The sequence below is a fragment of the Coniophora puteana genome (assembly GCF_000271625.1).
Source record: "Coniophora puteana RWD-64-598 SS2 unplaced genomic scaffold CONPUscaffold_11, whole genome shotgun sequence".
NCBI lineage: Eukaryota > Fungi > Basidiomycota > Agaricomycetes > Boletales > Coniophoraceae > Coniophora > Coniophora puteana.
Window position 1 is genome coordinate 1,953,131 of NW_006913063.1, and position 18,086 is coordinate 1,971,216.

The 18,086-nt window shown below is 51.4% G+C and overlaps 5 protein-coding genes across 5 annotated transcripts; 2 read left to right on the forward strand and 3 right to left on the reverse strand.

Moving 5' to 3' along the window:
- Nucleotides 1-4,561: 4,561 nt before the first annotated feature.
- On the reverse strand, nucleotides 4,562-6,500 carry CONPUDRAFT_109415 (glutamine synthetase guanido kinase). Its single transcript, XM_007774135.1, has 5 exons — nucleotides 5,840-6,500; nucleotides 5,551-5,779; nucleotides 5,357-5,492; nucleotides 4,733-5,304; nucleotides 4,562-4,672 (listed from the first exon to the last, which is right to left on the reverse strand). The coding sequence occupies exons 1-5, from the start codon at nucleotides 6,274-6,276 to the stop codon at nucleotides 4,604-4,606; spliced, it is 1,443 nt and encodes a 480-aa protein (XP_007772325.1). The 5' UTR covers nucleotides 6,277-6,500; the 3' UTR covers nucleotides 4,562-4,603.
- Nucleotides 6,501-7,108: 608 nt separating this feature from the next.
- On the forward strand, nucleotides 7,109-8,864 carry CONPUDRAFT_168017 (Saccharopine dehydrogenase; the record flags this gene model as incomplete). Its single annotated transcript, XM_007774136.1, has 6 exons — nucleotides 7,109-7,145; nucleotides 7,191-7,301; nucleotides 7,358-7,704; nucleotides 7,756-8,195; nucleotides 8,248-8,488; nucleotides 8,546-8,864. 6 exons carry the CDS (start codon nucleotides 7,109-7,111, stop codon nucleotides 8,762-8,764), a joined length of 1,395 nt encoding a protein of 464 aa, XP_007772326.1. The 3' UTR covers nucleotides 8,765-8,864.
- A 2,610-nt stretch (nucleotides 8,865-11,474) lies between these two features.
- CONPUDRAFT_129125 (uncharacterized protein) lies at nucleotides 11,475-12,477 on the forward strand (the record flags this gene model as incomplete). Its single annotated transcript, XM_007774137.1, has 2 exons — nucleotides 11,475-12,383; nucleotides 12,435-12,477. One exon carries the CDS (start codon nucleotides 11,475-11,477, stop codon nucleotides 12,207-12,209), a length of 735 nt encoding a protein of 244 aa, XP_007772327.1. The 3' UTR covers nucleotides 12,210-12,383; nucleotides 12,435-12,477.
- Nucleotides 12,434-14,702, reverse strand: CONPUDRAFT_146109 (uncharacterized protein). Its single transcript, XM_007774138.1, has 5 exons — nucleotides 14,554-14,702; nucleotides 14,172-14,486; nucleotides 13,447-14,114; nucleotides 13,302-13,387; nucleotides 12,434-13,234 (listed from the first exon to the last, which is right to left on the reverse strand). The coding sequence occupies exons 2-5, from the start codon at nucleotides 14,478-14,480 to the stop codon at nucleotides 12,447-12,449; spliced, it is 1,851 nt and encodes a 616-aa protein (XP_007772328.1). The 5' UTR covers nucleotides 14,481-14,486; nucleotides 14,554-14,702; the 3' UTR covers nucleotides 12,434-12,446.
- Nucleotides 14,703-16,892: 2,190 nt separating this feature from the next.
- On the reverse strand, nucleotides 16,893-17,922 carry CONPUDRAFT_168020 (uncharacterized protein; the record flags this gene model as incomplete). The annotated part of the gene is made up of 3 exons (XM_007774139.1): nucleotides 17,741-17,922; nucleotides 17,266-17,679; nucleotides 16,893-17,218 (listed from the first exon to the last, which is right to left on the reverse strand). Exons 2-3 carry the CDS (start codon nucleotides 17,666-17,668, stop codon nucleotides 16,893-16,895), a joined length of 729 nt encoding a protein of 242 aa, XP_007772329.1. The 5' UTR covers nucleotides 17,669-17,679; nucleotides 17,741-17,922.
- Between the last annotated feature and the right edge of the window lie 164 nt (nucleotides 17,923-18,086).

The window sequence follows — 18,086 nt, forward strand, 5'->3', positions numbered from 1 at the left end:
CCGCAATTTATGATAGTCGATAAATTGACTGATGGTATAAGGTCTGCTCCAACGCAAGGACCCTTTGGTGAAGGGGTCCATTCGGCAGTTGCTGGGCTCGCGTTGATGCTTGCATCACAGAATTTTGAAACTCCGTCATCTTCAGACACGGGGGATCGAACCCAGGAGTTAAAGAGGGAGCAAAAAACGATCGTCACTAACCCGTTAGACCACAACGACTTTCTCGTTATTCCTGTTGCCAGGGTCATCAATACATAGCTCGAGAAGGAAGGTATTGTTTTTTGAGTCCCAACGTACTCAAATTTGCGTCTAGTAAAACTTCTGTTGCTACTTTGCTTGCAAGAAAGGGTCTAGATAAAATGATCAGACTTGCTGTAAGGATTATTTCTCTTCGGCTGCAAAAGTTTGGCTTTGTATGATCACTGGTAGTCGTTGACAAAGCCAACAATACCAAAATCTGTAATTATAAAGCCGAACATCGAGAAAATGGTATATGCCTGCATGGCGCAGCGGGCGCGCTCCTTTTTTTCCCTTCACTCAGTCATGGTTTCGAACCCCATCATCGGATTTATTTTGGTGTCCCTACTGGGAGAGCCCGCATCACATCGGAGTTCAAAGCTGTCAGGATGCCGTTCAATGCCGGGCCCCATGCGGTACCCATGCGGTGCAATATTGGCACCGAATGGACCCCTTCTGCAAACAGCGCTTGCGTTGGATCAGCCTAAGCGTTGCAGGCCGCTTGCTATGTCGGAAAAAGCTGCGAGGGGTTTATAATGGACCGTGTTAATTATGCGCATGATTATGGCCGAGACTCTATGGGAATGGCCATTATCAGGACCAGCCCTGATCTTTATCCCACGAGCGCGAAGATCATGGGCTCGGCTCGCTTAGAATGCTTGATAATGCGGCCCAAGCGATTATTATGCGAATATCATGAGGTCAAAACTATTATTATCCCGCTGTTAGTTATTTTCACGCGCGCAATATTCATCATCATACAGATGCTCAACGCGTTTTTGCTGTTGTTGATACAAAGTTGCAAACTGCAATTATGTTTTCGCAACAGCTCTCAATTAGTTACTATGTAAGTACTGCACGGAAGGGGTTCAAACACAATGGTAGTGTGTTTTCGTGCTGAGGAGCAACCATATATAAAAAAGTACATAGACTGTTGTATCTAAGGCTTCGTAGCCTAGCGTGAACTATGCTCTGCACAACGATGATTTCGTCGCGAAATTTCTCTAAGTCCCGAGTTCGATCCACGACGCCAGCAGATCAGTAATAAATCGGCAGGGTACCCGGTAAAAAGTACTAACATAAGCAATAGAGTACAGTAGCGAGTTCAATCAGTAGTAAGTAAAAAGTGTAATAGGATTAGTACCAAAGTAAGTAGAGTAGCTCGAAACAGAACGAGCAATAGTAGCGACTAAAGCAGCCGGATGATGGTCGTCATGCGGCCTGTACACTTTTGGAGAGCTTTTCCCATGAGATAGGGGCTCATATCAATGCATTATAATCGTTTCAGCCTTTCATTATTATGCTTCGAAATGCTCGGGGCCATAAGAATGCATTCCCATGCTTACTAATGCCCAGAGCAAAGTTCCGACATACGGAGTTTGAATTTTTTGCCCAAAATTGGTAAGTCCACTCACGCTTCAACGCACTTCGCGCAGCATTTGTCCTGATCGATAACCTGCCACAATCACTCACAACACGTACTGCTACATATGCCTGGTCCCAAAGTTCTCCCTTTGTAACTTTATTTTATTTGTGTCTACAACCAGCATCGGAAAATGACAATGATTTTGCGATTCCGGGTAACAGTACATGATTTTACATACCAGGTACATGTACCTGACTTTAAATTCATGTCAAGAACACATGATTTAACAGAATCAGAAGCCACGTACCTTGTGCATACCTGAAAATCAGGTACATACGTTTGTGCAGTGCAATGATCGAGCCGCATCGCAGCCACAGCACGGTAAAGTTTCTGGCTCCGCGCTCCCACACTCTTCGTTATATACTGCGAGTCCTGTATTAGCTTGTCATCCACTAGCATTCGCATCTATCTCACCTACCCTCTGGCTTTATAGTGCTGTCCAATATCTTGAAATATGCATCCTTCCCTTTGCATAGTCGAAATCCATCGTATCATCTTCAATCACCTCGTTGAGTCGTACGCAGGAGACGGGTATCTGCTCGGCTCGGAGGGGTTCTAGGGACGGGAAACGCTGAGTGCCCTAGCGAGAACATGTAAAGCGTTCAAGGAGTCTGCACTCAACGTGCTTTGGTCAAAATATGAGATCACGCTCGCGAACGTCGTGTTCACCCTTCCGGAACATCTCTTGGTCAAAGATGACGTGGCGCAGGCAGTGAGTGTTCATGCCTTCGTGGCGGCCCTCTCCTTTAACGTATTTAACGCCATCCAGATCAGGCTCGTGGAACCCCTCTCATCGAGCCACATGGCTTTGCTTCATCGCTACACAACTCGAGTTCGCATCCTATCCTTCACAGGCGAGTTTATGGTCGATAATTTAATCTTTGTGCAACTTCTGTCTGTACCCTGGAGCGTGGAACAAACCTTTCCTAAACTCCAAGATCTACGGATCGACGCTGATATCAACGATTTCTCGTATGAGCTCATCCTCAGCTCAACTCTTTTGAGGTTGACTGTGGATACCGAGCACGATATGTCCCATTCTTTGCTCAGATTAGTCCCAGAGAGATGCCCCGCCCTACAACACCTTGATTTGCTCAGAGACGAAGGTGCCGATGAGATGGAACAGCAATCACGCGTGAGTCATATCCGAGGTTGTCGAAAGCCTGCCGCATTTGGTGCACCTCAACTGCAGAAACTTGCGTCCCTCGGCGCTCCTTCACATCTCGAAGCTTCCATCCCTCACAGAGCTTCACCTCGACTATTGTGGGAAAGTCATAGTAGATGAGCTACTGTTCCCCCTAGATCACAGCGAGGTTTTGCCTTTCCAAGTGCTCCGGAGTTTGCACCTTCACATGATTTATCTTAGCGACGCTACCACTCTCATGCAAGGCTTCGCCTCTTTTCCACCGCATCTTGATCTGAACGTGGAATGTGCAAATGAGGCCGAGCTCCAGGACCTCGATGAATTTCTCTCCTTGGTATAAATATCCCACACCGTCAAGCTCGAGTCGTTACACATGTACATCCTCGACGCCGTGCAGCCATATATGTATCACGGGCCCCCAGTGACACTTTGTAGAAAATCGAGGTCGCACGGGCTCGCGACAACGCACAGCGCGTTTGTCCTGGGCAAGAGGAGGGTGCCCGAAGGATCGCGTGAAGAATTCGACTATCTACGACAGGAATATACTGTACCTACACGACCGTAGGTTCGTCACGCCTCACGCTTGACTCGTAAAATGAACCTAAGACCTGGTTCGTCACCCGTCACACAAGACAATGAACCTCACCGCGTGACGAAAAAAAATTAAGACTCTTATATTCGGATGTAATAAAGCCGTTCGGTGCAGTGAGCGTTTTCTGCAAATATTCCTTGTAATGTGAATGTTAAGAGTTTTGAACGCTTACCGCGACCACAGTTAACCGGAGATGGTATATCGAGCTTCATACTAGTGGCAGGCTTCAATGATTCAGTCATACCGGTGGTGAAGGCTTGATACGCATGTATACAAGCCCAATGGAAGAAGAATACAGACATTGTAAAAGGTGGTCTGTGTCGCCTTCAACTTCTCCTTCTACTAATGAAACACCCTCTTGACCTTCGTTGTCTTCGGCAGTGATGTCTTGGTGATGTCACCAACCTGGGACCCATGTTCAAAATCACGCGTTCGCAGGACTTTTGAACTTTGGTCTCGGCGGAACTTATTTTAATTCCATGTCAGGCAGAAATCCCATGAACCTACGGTCGTGTAGGTACAGTATACTACGAAAACTCGGATATAATAAGATAAAATATGACACGTCATGATGCGAGCGATAACGAACACAGAATTCCAACACACTTCGCACCTTCGAGCCCTTACTGCATTGCCGTACCCTGACATCGCTGGAGTTGAGCATGAGTCTTCCCATCACGTTGGCCGACGAAGATCTATTACAGATCGGACAATCACTGCCTTCGCTCGCCCATCTTCATATCCACAATGTCGCAGAACGGGCGATAACCACAGGAATAACCATTGATGGTGTACTCGCGGTTTGCGGCTGCATGTCCTCAACTACTGCACTTCGGTGCCCCAGGACTAAACCCGCAGCTCCTCTCTACGTCTGCTTTAGAGCATCTAGCAGCCACAGTCGGTGTGAAGAGTGCTCAGTTCGGGTGCTTTGAGTTCAAGGTTTCCCGCTACGTTTTGTCCAGATCGCACACTGGCAGATAAACATAGCCCAGGTTTGTTTAGGCCTATGGGAAAAGAAATGGTCAGATTGTAGAGCAATCTCTGTGTTTGGAGTGAGTGTCACCGTATGTACAATGTGTACTTTGATAGTTTGCATCGATATCTCAGACGGTTGGCGACACCTAGTATAGCGTTGTGTGCAATGAACCAGAGGCAGGATCTTGGTAGAGGTCGAGTAGCAAAATTAAAAACCAACACTACGACTCTAATAGTTCTCAACAAGTAACTTCGCCTGTTCCCTCTCTTTACCGTCACCGTAGACTGTGCCCGCAACCTGCGGGAGGGTGAGGTTGGTACGCTTGTCGACCAGAGTAGATAAAATGACAGATCGCACCTTGTTCACTGCAAGATACAACTCGACAGCCTCATTGCCCATGATACCCTTGAGCGCCTCGTCCTTCGCCAGGTTTTCCCTCGCCTCCTCCCAACTAAGTGCCATCCTCTTCACAATCCCCATCTCCCTCCTCTCCGCATCACTCAGCTCCGCAGGTGTCTTCGCCCCCGAGCAGTCTTTTGCATCCACCTCTTTCCCCTCCTTGATGCCGAGCACACCTGCGCCGACGATAGCAGCGAGCGAAATATACGGGTTCGCGAGCCCATCTACGCACTTGAGCTCAAAGTTGCGCGAGCGTGGCTGGTGCGCGTTGGACAGCCGCACGGGGCACTCGCGGTTGTCGATCCCCCACGCGACGTACGTCCCGCCGGACCAGATGCCATCCAGCATGCGCCCGTACGACGGGGGAAGGGGCAGCGAGCAGGCCTGAATGGCGGGGAGGTGCGCGAGGATGCCCGCGAGGAAGGTGCTTTCGAGGACGTTGAGGTAGGGGGAGGATTTGGAGGGCGGTTGGGAGGTGAGCGGGGAGTCCCGTTTGTGTGGGGAGATGTGCGTGTGACATGCAGTTCCGCCTGTGATGTCGGATATGGTGAGCTCAGAAAAACACGTGGACAAGTAACGCACATGTATCGAGATAAATCCTAGGAGCAAACGTGGCGCGTAGACCGTGCTTGGTCGCGATGTTGAAGATCGTCTGGCGGGTGTGAATAAGAGCATCAGCTGCTTCAAGTGGGGGAAGCGGGCCGGTGATGATTTCATACTATTGTTCGTAACGGCAATCAGTACGGATGACGGAAAAGGAGTGGCTATATGCGCACCTGGCCTGGCGCGGCTTCGGAGTGATACATCTGCAGCTCGATCCCAGCTTGCTGGATGGCATCCGCAATCTCTTCGAGAACCTCCTGTCCTTTCGTGCCGGCGGAAATTGATGATGCGATGCACCATCCGTCGTCGTTGATAGCCTTCGGCGGGTCCGTCGCAGAAAGAAGAACGAATTCGGACTCGAACCCAACAAGGAATTCGACGCCAAGCTCCTCCTTTGCTTGTCTGCAAAGCAAACAAGCCATGTTAACGACGCGATAGCGCTTAAAATCGCAATGAACGTACTTGGTAACCCGCCTCAGTATCGTCCTCGGACAGGCCGCAAGCTCCATTGTCTCCCCGCCTCCAAGTAACGGTCGCGGTACCTTCTCCTCGAAGAACCCGTGCACCACTGCGTGACCAGGCGCATACGGGCACGCCCGCAGGCTCGCCATGTCTAGTCGTAGAACCCACTCGCCGACGGGGCTGAAGCCCTCAGGCAGTTGAAGGAAGACGAGTGCGAGCGCGCACGTCGCAACAGTGATGCCCGGTGTTGGTGTTTGGAAGAGCTTGCGGAAGTACGCGACAGGTAGGACGCGCACGCGGATGGTGTTGGCGAGGTCAACCCATTGGATGCGCACGTATCGAACGTTGCGTATGTTGCCTTCTGTGAGCGTGCCGAGGGACTGAGTGACATCTCCGATATTGTAGGCTACGCTGTGCTCCGATGGCCCTGATGTCATTGCGAGTAGTCTTCGAGGAAGAGATATCGATAAACGAGGGAAGGAAGAGGGAGAGCGATGATAACAAAGGGTGGCTTATATCGATCGTGCTGCCGAGCGACATCGGAAAACACCTGTTCCCTCCATGTTGTGGCGCGTTGCCCCTCATGCTCTGGCCGTCATATTAATACAGTTCCCCATGAAGTAAATATTTGATGGGTTTTCACCACGTATGAGCGCTGTGCATGTTCGGACAGTAGGAGGAGCCCGAAACTTGGGGATGGAGAGAAGCCTCGAGGCCTTCATACGGGAAGTCAGGGACACAAGCGACATGCGGGGATTGCCGATATCCGCCATTGACGGAGGAGCGGTTGATAACACACATCTACTGCTTGTGATCAGCGACCTCATTAATGTGAAATAGTTAGGAATAACAGAGTCATCCAGCGAAGTATCTGAAGACAAAGGCTCAAATGTAAAGCGGTCAACAGCGCCTGTGTTGACGCTATAACGTCAATTACTCTTCAGGTTTCGGAATAATGAATTAATGGCAAGTGAGTACAGGCTGTACAGCCAGAGTAATATCAACTTATGCACGAACTGGCTTGAACTGCATTCACGGCTTCCGATTCTGTTAAGCCCAACACGCACCACTTTTTGTCAACCTCCTAGATTTCGACGGGGTCAAGACCAAATCAAAACCACTACGTGTCGTGGTGAGTGCTAGAGTAAGCATAAGTTTCCCAGGATGAACGCCATGACGCCAAGTGACTCGACGACCCCAACGGGGCGACTAGTATATTATGGCTAGAAATGAGTTGTCAGAAGATACCAAGCCTCCCTTTCTACCAGCATGACATCACTCAATAACCCATCCGCCCTAGGCAAGTGTGCCATATAGCGGCTGTCCTTACACTCAGCGGCACGTACTGCAGACAAGCACGGAGATGGGGATGCACGCAAGATCTTATTGCTTGGGTCCGGCTACGTAGCCAGACCTTGCGCAGAATACATCGTCCGCGACTCGAAGAATCAGCTGACAATTGGTGAACGCTTCCTTGTACGGACTGTCGACCAGAGACTGACAGGATTCCCCCACCAGCTTGCCGAACGCTCTCCAGCGCCGAAGCACTCGCGTCAGGTCTGCTAAACACGTCGGCTATCCAGCTCGATGCATCCGACGCAGCGGTGCTCGAGGCCGAGGTCGCGAAGTACGACCTCGTCGTGTCTCTTATCCCGTATACATTCCATGCCGACGTCATCAAGGCTGCAATCAAAGCAAAAGTACACGTCGTGACGACGAGCTACGTCTCGCCCGCCATGCGAGCGCTCGACGCAGAAGCGAAGGCGGCGGGCATCGTCGTGATGAACGAGATAGGCGTCGATCCGGGAATCGATCACCTGTACGCGATCAAGACGATCGGAGAAGTGCACGCGAAGGGCGGAAAGGTAGGCCTCACGCTGTGTATATTAGTGAGAACGTTGACGGAGATACTCAAGATCAAAGCGTTCACCTCGTATTGTGGAGGCCTCCCCGCACCCGAAGCCGCCACGAACCCGCTCGGATACAAGTTCTCATGGTCCGCGCGCGGGATGATCCTCGGGCTGCTCAACCCAGCCTCTTACCTCTCGAACGGCAAACAGGTAGACGTTCCCGGAGAGGAAGTCATGGCCAATGCTAGACCCTATCACATTTCTCCCGCATTTTCGTTCGTCGCGTATCCGAACCGGAACTCAGTCCCGTTCCGCGAGTTCTACGGGATTCCCGAGGCCGAGACGGTCGCTCGTGGCTCGCTGAGGTACAAAGGATTCCCGGAGTATATCACCGCCTTGGTGAAGATAGGTTGGATAGATGTTCAAGAGAAGGAGTGGCTGAAGGATGGGATGAGCTGGGCCAAGGTGACGCAGAAGGCAATAAACTCAAACAACGCGTCGGAGAGGTGAGTCCGCCCTGGCCATAAGGGGTGGCTGTGCTGATAGCGGTGTGGGCAGTACGCTTGTCCAGCGCATCAAGGAACTTTGTGCGTTCCCGAATGAAGCGGAGGCGGAAAGGGTCATTTCCGGCTTCAAATGGATCGGGTTGTTTTCGGACGAAAAGGCGACCGTGCGAGGGGGCAACTTGCTCGACACACTCTGCGCGCGGCTGGAAGTGCTGATGAAGTACGAAGAAAACGAGCGAGACCTAGTCATGTTGCAGCACCGTTTTGAGGTAGAGTGGAACGACGGGAGCAAGGTATGTCCAATTTCTTCCCGTTTACTCTCTGTAGATCTGACTTAGGGCACATATTAGCAAACGCTGACGTCGACGCTAGAGGCGTACGGCGAACCGGGCGGACATTCTGCGATGGCCCGTCTCGTCGGTATCCCGTGCGGCATCGCAGTACAGTTCGTCCTAGATGGCGTCATTTCCACTCCTGGTGTACATGCGCCATACACGAAGGAGCTGTGCGACCCGCTTCGTGCAGCCGTCGAAGCAGAGGGACTCGGTATGGCGGAGGGTGTGCTCTAACGTTGCGTGTATGGGTGCTAAAAGAAATTGAAAGGGAAAACAGACTCACAGATGTCTCATGGATACAAGCCTTGGCTGCGATGTAGCTGTCCGTTCAGATGAGAGGAACATTAGATGTTCACTAGCACTGCTGTCCAGGGAGTCAGAAAGCCCAGGCAGCCGATGCAGTCAAGATTGTGAGATAGTCGCCACATCGCACTGCGTCTCTCAAGCCCATAGCACAGAAGTACAGTGGGATCCCTGAGTCGGCCCTGCGCCTTGGTGAACAAAGAATGAGACCAAGAGACGAGTGGGGTGTCCAGCACGTGGGAGTACGGGCAGCGACGCGACGCGTTTCCCAACTCCGACATGCTCCGTCACAGTGCGGCTTGTCTTTTCACCATCTCGCATCCCTGTACACTAGATCGTCCACCAATGCATCGTGCCCTTCCTCTTCCAGAGATTCTTTGCATGATATGCGCTGAGCTTCATTCAGTAAACCCTTACCATGACGGCAACCAGGTCATGGACGCAGATTGGGAGAACAAGCATGCCCTTGAAGCGCTCTCAAGGACCTGCAAGGCGTTCCGGAGTCCTGCACTTGACATGCGCTGGGCAGAAGCAACCAGAATGATTGAGTTGATGATGGTGGTGCCTGCGAGGGACATGGATTTTAAACGGGATGCGGACGGGAATATCGTAAGTCATTCCGTCCTCCCACCCTAGATTCGAATTCACGCAAACCCTTTTGTCAGACGGGTTTCTTGTCAGCCCCATCTCAAAGAAACATAGACCGCCTCTGCGAGTAACTCGTCACGTCCGAAAACTCACTGTGGGCTCTATGTCTGGATCCGATTTTTGCGCTTACTTGGCCGGAGGTCTGCTACGAGAACCTGTCGGCTTGACCGCGGACAGCGTGTTCCCCAAACTCCGACATTTGGTTATCTGGGACGACCGTCAAGCAGCGACATCTCGACCCTGGTCCGTTCATCGGCCATTGTTGCTGTCTTCCCTCACGACCCTCGACCTACATATAAACTCAGACCGAGACGACGCCGCTGTTCTGCTTCAGGCTTTACCTACCGCATGTCCTATTCTGCGCCGTCTTGCAGTTAGCGGTGAGGATGACCGAGCAGGAAGCCTCTCGATATTGCAGGCAGTTGCCGACTGCATCGTTATGCTACCCAGCCTCGTTTCATTACAGTGTCCGGATCTCTTGAGCGATGCCTTTACTTATGCGTCCGCCAACCCGAACCTCCGAGAACTCAGGCTGACTGGGATGTGGATCGGAAGCACAGAAGGCAAGTGTAAACACTCACAAGAAAGTAGGACGTTATACGCCTTTCCGGCACTCGCTACGCTCAAACTCGTTCTACCGCGAGTTGAGAATGGCATTGCCCTACTTCATACATTCACCAGCATTCCATCTTCACTTGCCCTCGATTTCCACGACCAGCTCTCCCCCGACGACGTATATCAGCTCTGTGATACGTTGAGAACACTTCCTGGGGCCACAGAAATTCAAAGGTTTGAGCTGGCCAATTATGGATCCCCGTTGCGGCACATAAGTCTCTTGAAGCTGTCCACCTTCCGTCCCGTACTTCACTTCCACGCACTCCGCTGTCTCAACATATGGTATTCTTTCCCCGACGTAATACCTACCTTAAGTGGACTACTCGAAATGGCCCAATCCTGGCCCCTCCTGGAAGAACTTTCATTCCCGTCTCTGGACAGAGAAGAGTCCAAATGCCCCATCTCCTTTGACGACATCCTCACCGTAGCAGAAGCGTTTCCCCGCATAGAGAAGCTCGCAATTCCGTACAACTCGGACAGCCCTAACTTCACGAACCCGTCGGCGGAGATCTCCCAGCGAAGCAAGAGCCTTCGTGTCCTTGAGATCTATCGCACCAAATATGACAACCTTGCGCCTGCGAGCGTCGTCTTGGCGCGTTCCTTTCCGAACCTCGTTCACGCAGCTACCTGGGTTCCTGACTTCACGTACGCCGGAAAGGAGCTCACTGCTGCGATCAAGAAGCTACATGTAGACGAAGCAGACGGGAAGGTAGATAGGTGGACGGTGGATGATCTAGCAGATAGAGTGGTGCCCATTTTCGAGGAGCGGAGAGCCCGTGAGCGGGCCACCCGGGAATCTCATCGTATGATCCTTGGAAATTGGGGAGTCTCTGAACCTGTCGATGTATAGATGGCGCGTATATGTGTTCTTTGCATTCATAGACAACGCTCAAACAGTTTTGTGGACTGTATGCAAGCATATGAGTGATCCAATAGAATGAGGAAGATCAGCTAACTCTGCGACAATCTAGGGCGTGCGCCGAACGCGGGCGCGTGGGAAGTGACGAGACAACAGTTTCAACTTAGCAGGTTTCAGAGAGTGCCCCATGAGTGAAACCAGACATGGATCGCGTCTACATCCATACTACTATACTGCTGCTGACGTGCTCTCTCTAGTCTCTGCTCCGGGGCCCGGGATGACAATCGTTGCAGCGCAATTGCAACCAATCACGACTAACACTCGCAACTCCAATTGGTTGCAAGATGAAACAAACTCTGCGATATTGTGGGGCGAGCGACGGTCACGCAATTGCTGCCTCGGTCAAGCTTCGGGCAGAATCATAGCGTCTTAGCAATCACTGAAAGGAAACCCATATATATTCGGTTGATTTTACCTGCCAATGCTTTATTTCCACTCATAGCGCAGGCGTCCTTCACGATGTGTCCACCATCCGCCCTCGAGCAACTCAGCTCCAGCCAAGCACCAGGACAAGAAATATTCCCAAACGCAAGAACCGACATTCCAGCCTGCGTTCCAACCGACCCCCTGTCCCTCGCAGCCTACGCATACGTCCGCGCCCACCTCCACCCGCTCATCCTTGCCCACAGCCTGCGCACCTACATCCATGCCAAGACGCTCTCCGTCGCGCCCGAATATGCCCCATGGCACACCTCTGCCCACCTCCCACTGCTGTTTGTCGCATGCATGTTCCACGACATGGGCACCTCGGCGGTATGCGATGGGCCACAGCGCTTCGAGGTCGAAGGAGCAGACGCCGCAGCCGCCTTTATCGCCTCCCATGCCCCCGACACGCCAAAGAGTGATGTACACGAGGTCTGGGTGGCGATAGCGCTGCATACTTCGCCCGGCATCGCCGAGCGCATCTCCATTCTTGCGCGACTTGTCCATGGCGCGGTGCTTGCTGACTTTCACATGTCGCACCCGGACGCGTGCGTGGACCAGAAGGATGTTGAGGCTGCGGAGAGGGCTTTCCCGCGCGGGGAAATCGAGAAGGTGCTCGGAGATGAGGTCGCTGTGCAGGCAGAACAGGCTCAGCAGCCGGAGAGGAAGGCACCACCCGCGACGTGGCCTGGTGAGCTCTTGCGCTCGAAGAGGGAGAATCCGGGGTGGGCGGGTGTGAACAAGGGCTTGCTGTTTTCGTACGGAAGATAGGAAACCATAAGCATAGTCAGACATGGTTATATTCTATAGTCGTATCGACAGAAAGATGAAGAAGATAAAAAATAATGTCGCCATGCGCAGTTGTATGCAGATGGATACCTGGATATTAAAATGCCATTGAGATCTCAGACGTAGGCTGCTAGCCTTGGACTGAGACTGCTGCCTGGAAAATGTTGCTGTCAGTCGATGCTTGGTCTAAACGATAGAAATGGCACCTTTATTTCTCTTCTACTGCGGATCAAGGGCCTGTTTAGATTCGCGAACTGCCCGGTTGCAACCCTTAACAAGAATGTCACTGAGCTTCTCCTCAGGGGCGTTTTTCTTGTCGAATTCAAGCGCCGTCAGAGCCCACGAATAAGCACGTTTCCATAACCTCATTTGTAGCGATGACTGAGATAAGCTTGCCAGAGCCATCCCAAGCGTGAAATGGGCCCTGTACGTAGCGCCGGTGTATACGTCGCCCGTAAGATTGACAAAGGCAACGATAGACGCTGCGAGCTCCGCGGTGCTATTGAATGCGACGCTGGATAGAGGCGAATTCTCCTTCGCGTGGCCGAGTAATTCCATGTCTGTCGCCTTATCCATATAAATCCTGGCCCGATAGACGGAAATTTTGAGAAAACGCCGTATGATGTCCGGATGCGTCATTTGCTGCAACTGAGCGAGGGAGGTTGTAGGAGATAGGCCGTGGGGTGTTCTCTGGAGAAGTTGGATGCTGTTTAGAGCATTTCGCTGGGCCAATATGAGTAATAGACGTGCGAAAGCCGTAGGTCCGATTATACGCTCCGGAGCCACATGAAAAGGGTCGATGTACCCGACGTGCACGAGCGCCAGGTTTGTCCATAACGGCCACTCGCAAATATCTTGCGTACGATGGTGCTCTTCTGCGCCAATCTTGAAGCTAGCCCGGTATGACACGGCAAGTAAGGGATAGATATCGACGTTTTTGACACCAGCAGCGTCAGCGCAATGCGTCAGTGTGGTGATGAGGCGAAGGATTGATATGCGAGAGCGGCCTATTCATGACCGTGAAATGCTATTAGATCATTCATTTTCACGGCTAAAAGCGTATAGTTTACTTACCGAGCCCGTCGCGGATGTTCGCAACTGCTCTCATCTTTGTTGGTGATCCCCAAGCGCCATAGAGGGATTTCGTAGCAGCGAAGCTACTACGGGCGCACAGTCAGTGAGCATTCGCCGTGTTAGAGAGTGCGGCCCTTGTATTTACCGTCTGACAACTTCAGAGTCCTCACTCCATTCTTCGGAGTCCATCCACGCTTGTACAACCCTATCTACCCACTTGTCCTGCGAAGTGAGAAACTGCATTGATTGCTTCAATGCCTTTATGTCACCCGCAGCAAGGACTTTCTCCGTTGACGTTGATACTCCGGGGACGACGTCCGGTGACCACGCAAACAAGGCGCATAAAGCCTCGGATGCTAGTGAGCTTGGTGTGCTTTTTGGAAAGACGCGGGGGAACTCGATAGTCATGCAATCCAAAAGCAAGTCAATGATCGTTGGGGTCTGTTTGATGACTTGAAGCAGCCGAGTCGGTGACGAAGTTCTGTCCATACATAGTAGAACGCGGACGGAGTTGAGAGCCCGTGTTTGGTTTTGCTCAAACAGATGCCTAGCCATTAGACGCCGAGTTTCATCGCCTTTGTTCCATGGACCCTCCAGACTTAGACTGCTGAATTCCCACTGCCACTTCTTCGCTGGATCTATCAGCTGATCGGCGTAGCAGTCACCATCTTGCAGTGCAAAGGTGCAGAGCCATTCGGTGACAGTGCCAACTTCGCCAGGTGATAGCTTTTCGGGGAGAAAAGAGTGGCGGCACAACGCAAACAGCAGCTGCAACGCTAGGCGGCTAAACAACAGCACGCGATGGTACAGATTCTGAAATGAACTGTTGAGCAAAGACTGTAAGTTAGAGTGGTACATGAAACACCTTACTTTCAAGCATAGCTGAGTAACACCTGCTTTCAGTTGTTTGTCGAGCAGGGAGTGTCGCTCATGAAAGTCTCCCCACTCAGAGACATTGATCAGGATACTCCAGGCCAGCTCCTTCGCCATGTAGCCTTTGACAAGTTTACGCGTATCTTCGTATAGCGCATCGTCCCAGGGGTTAGAGATTATGGCAATCATGGTCTCGACCAGCCCAGCTCGAACGCTTGACTCCACAGAAGGAGGCCATCCCGAGTTGTTATTCCGAGCTGTTTGGAGATCTTCTGTCCCGTCCCGAATGGGCACTACCTTCTTCATGATCCTCTAATAAAACATACGTGTGAGACTTCAAAAGCTATGAACGCGCTCGGCCGTAAAATCGGGTACTCACTAAGATGTAAAATACGTAATCGCTGTCTATCGGAAGTGTTCTCGCCCGCGTGAAAAACTCGGTCAGGTTATCAGTGAGCTGAGGCTCAGGGACCTCGAAGATGCGTCGGATCTCGACGTCGGTGCCGCGATCAGAAATGTTTGGGTAGTCGTCCATCTTGAGCGGCTAAAAATGAGAAATCGCTCTGAAGGCAAAGCCAGGTAGACTCGTGACCAGTCTCCCGAGACGCGTACCCAAAAGGGTAACAGGCCTGGGGGGCCTTCGCATCTGGGAGACTGGGAGATTTCGTCGACTCCCTGGCAGGGAGCCAACTGAGTTTGAATTTGGCCTCGGCCCGAGAGAAGCTCACTCCCGGATAAGGGAACTGAGCCCCTGAATCGCAGACGCATCGCATCTAAGTGCCGCCTCGTCTGTATCCTACATTGTCTACCCCGATTATCATCGCTATGTTGTGAATGTATTCGAGCATATCGACTTATAATTATTGTCTGATAATGCACGCCGATCGCTTGACAAGCACTCTCCCGCCTTTGTTGAGAACCTGACGCTTATTATGATCCTTCCCATTCCCTTTGGTGATCCCTTCTTGAAAATTGCACTCGCCACCTCGCCTCTCAAACTTTTGCAAGACAGTTGTATATGTTGTGCTCTGATTCATCCAACTACATGCTTACTGGCTTCAGTTTTCGAAGTTTGATAGCTTCGGCGTCCCTATGATTCAAGTCAACCAGGAGACCCCAGTGGATGGTGAGGAGCTTTGGAAGGTGCTCACTCTGCTCGTCTCTGCATGATCCCCCTCTCATATTTTATAGGATATTCAAAGCGGCAATTGTTGTAACATCCTCTGCGTACCTGACCAGTTCTTCCGACATAATGGACACGTTCCCCGCCTCACCAGCTTCATCCGGAGTGTTCGCACATTCCGTTAAAAAATCGGATATGAGAACAGTGTGCATCATAGATTTGTCTCTTACCATAGATTCGAGCCTCGCTTTCCATTGGAGAACATTTCCGAGCACGTTCCAGAGGAAAGTAGGCACCTGGCTGCCCAGAAAACTAGTCGAATAAGGTGTACAATAGCCTATCTGAGTCTTTGCTTATAGAATCATAATCAGTACTTTAGTCGTTGATTTTCCTGCCTTCGAGAACCACTCCAGCCCAGCCTTGATGTAGCACTCTTCCACAGAGTATCCAGGATCATGCCAAGAGTTGTGGAGGCCAATTTCTGTCGTATTTATGTCAGCCAGAGCAGCCAAAAGCTCCCTGAGCCTGGTTTCCTCAGAGCCTAACCAGAGGTATAGTTCATCATGATTGCAGCAGTTAAAATAACAGCAGTGGAGACAATGGAGGAGGCTGGTAGTAGTCAGGATGAGTCCAGGGTAACATATCGTGTGTTCACACAGGAGGGAGAGGGTACAACTCATGATATTTCATGGACACGGCGCGTAGTACAGAGCGCAACGCGACGCGAGACTACAAGTGCCCGATCGGCTGCGGGGATGCCGGCTTACCTAACTGATCTCCGACGCTTCTTGATGCTTCTTTACTGCCAGTTTTCAAACTCAGTTGGCTCCCTGCCAGGGAGTCGACGAAATCTCCCAGTCTCCCAGATGCGAAGGCCCCCCAGGCCTGTTACCCTTTTGGGTACGCGTCTCGGGAGACTGGTCACGAGTCTAAAAGCCAGGGTCGCGTGAACGCATTTCCAATGCCGCAACACCGTTTGCGCAAGTATGGCGGACAATAAATATCTCGGCATCGGCCGAAACCTATTTCGGAGACTCAACTTGAAGTTCTCAAACGCTCAAGGTCAAGTTCAAGTTAACGGAGCCAGTGAGCGGTTGGTAGGGTAGTGATGGTCTGAAATCCTGTTGCGATTTCAAGTTTCCCATTCTAGATGGCTCTGAGGCGACCTTCCGACTTCAACGGAGCCCTAAATCTTCCACGATGTTCTTTCTTTGGCAGAAACTTGACTGCAACTTCATAAGCTCTCGGATCCATTGACTTCAGATATGCCGACTCAAATCTCTGCGTAAAAGTAGCGCCATCCGCATTATTTACAAGGAAAGGGACAATAATGGCGGCTCACCTCGTATCAGCGTTGCACTGTCGCCTTTCCCAGTCTCTCTGGCCGCGCTCGTGCACAAACCTGTCATAATATAGGAGGTTAGTATTAGCGGGGAAATCGTAGCTACGTTGAGGAAACTGCGTGTAGAAAATGGGCGATGGAAGGTGAGAAATGATAGCATTTGACGGGACGAGAAGATGAAAAATATCTGGAATGGGCAGGGTAAACTAGGGGTAAAGGATGTTTGGGTTTACGCTAAGGTTTTCTACACATTTTACTCTGAGTCAAGCACTTCCTTAGCTTCGCGAGCGACCCGCTTATAATTTTTGATAAGACCGGCATCTGCCTTCTCCCAAGGGTCGCTGTGTACGTCCAGATCGAGTGCCGCGAGTGTCGCGAAGTACGCACGTCGATACTGTTTCAGCTTAAATGCCAGCTGCGCGACGTCGCCCAGGTTTGTCACGAGATTGTAGCGTACCCTGTAAGCGGCCTTGATATTTGGGTTGTGTGTGGGGTCGGAGAAAGTGACGATTGCCATTGCAAGCTCTGCACACTCTCCGTAAGCGATGCTGGAGCGGGAGTCCCCATGTACGATTTTGGCTTTCCTGCGTGCGTCAGCTTCTATCATACCATATGATATCTGACACGTTCCCCAGAAATCTTCACAGAACGCTTGATCACGTTTGAATGTGTCATAAGCAGGATCTGGGCGAGGGAAGTCGTGGGTGATAAGCCTTCAGGAGATTTGTGGAGGAGCTGAGTACTGCTCAGCGCATTTCGCCGAGCCAACACAATCAAGAGGCGCGCGAAAGCTGTTGGTCCAAGGACATATTCCGGAGCCACGCTGAACGGGACAATTTCACGGTCGCGCGCTAGCTGTTCCCATTGTGGCCACTCGAGGATTTTCTGTAGGCGATGGCGATCATCTTCCGAAGCAATCTTGTCGCTAGCCTGATACGCAATCACCAGAAAGGGGTAGATGTTGATGTTCTTGACACCAGCAGCATCGGCGTAGTGTGTTAAAGTGATGACAATGCGGAGAATGGACATACGAGAGCGGCCTGTTGAACGGAAACATAGTGAGATCAGTCATTTGAATGGTTCACGGCGAGTGTAGCACACCGGCTCTGCCAAGATTGCTTTGTCGTGCCTTCTCCGTGAAGGGAGATCGGTCGTCGTTACAGAGGGATTCGACGGCTGTAAAGCTACTAGAAATATATATTATCTCAGTGTTCCACTTACTGTCGACCACTCATTCACCGCTCCAACTCTTCGGTCTTCTCAGCCCAAGTCCCGGAGGCGATCCATGCTTCTATCAGCTGTTCTACCCACCTAGACTGTGATGTGAGAATCTGCATGGACTGGATCAACGCCCTTGTGTTTCCGATACCGAAAGCTTTGTCAGCTGACGTCAACACTCCAGGGATTGTATCGGGAGGCCATCTGAACAGAGCACACAAAGCCTCGC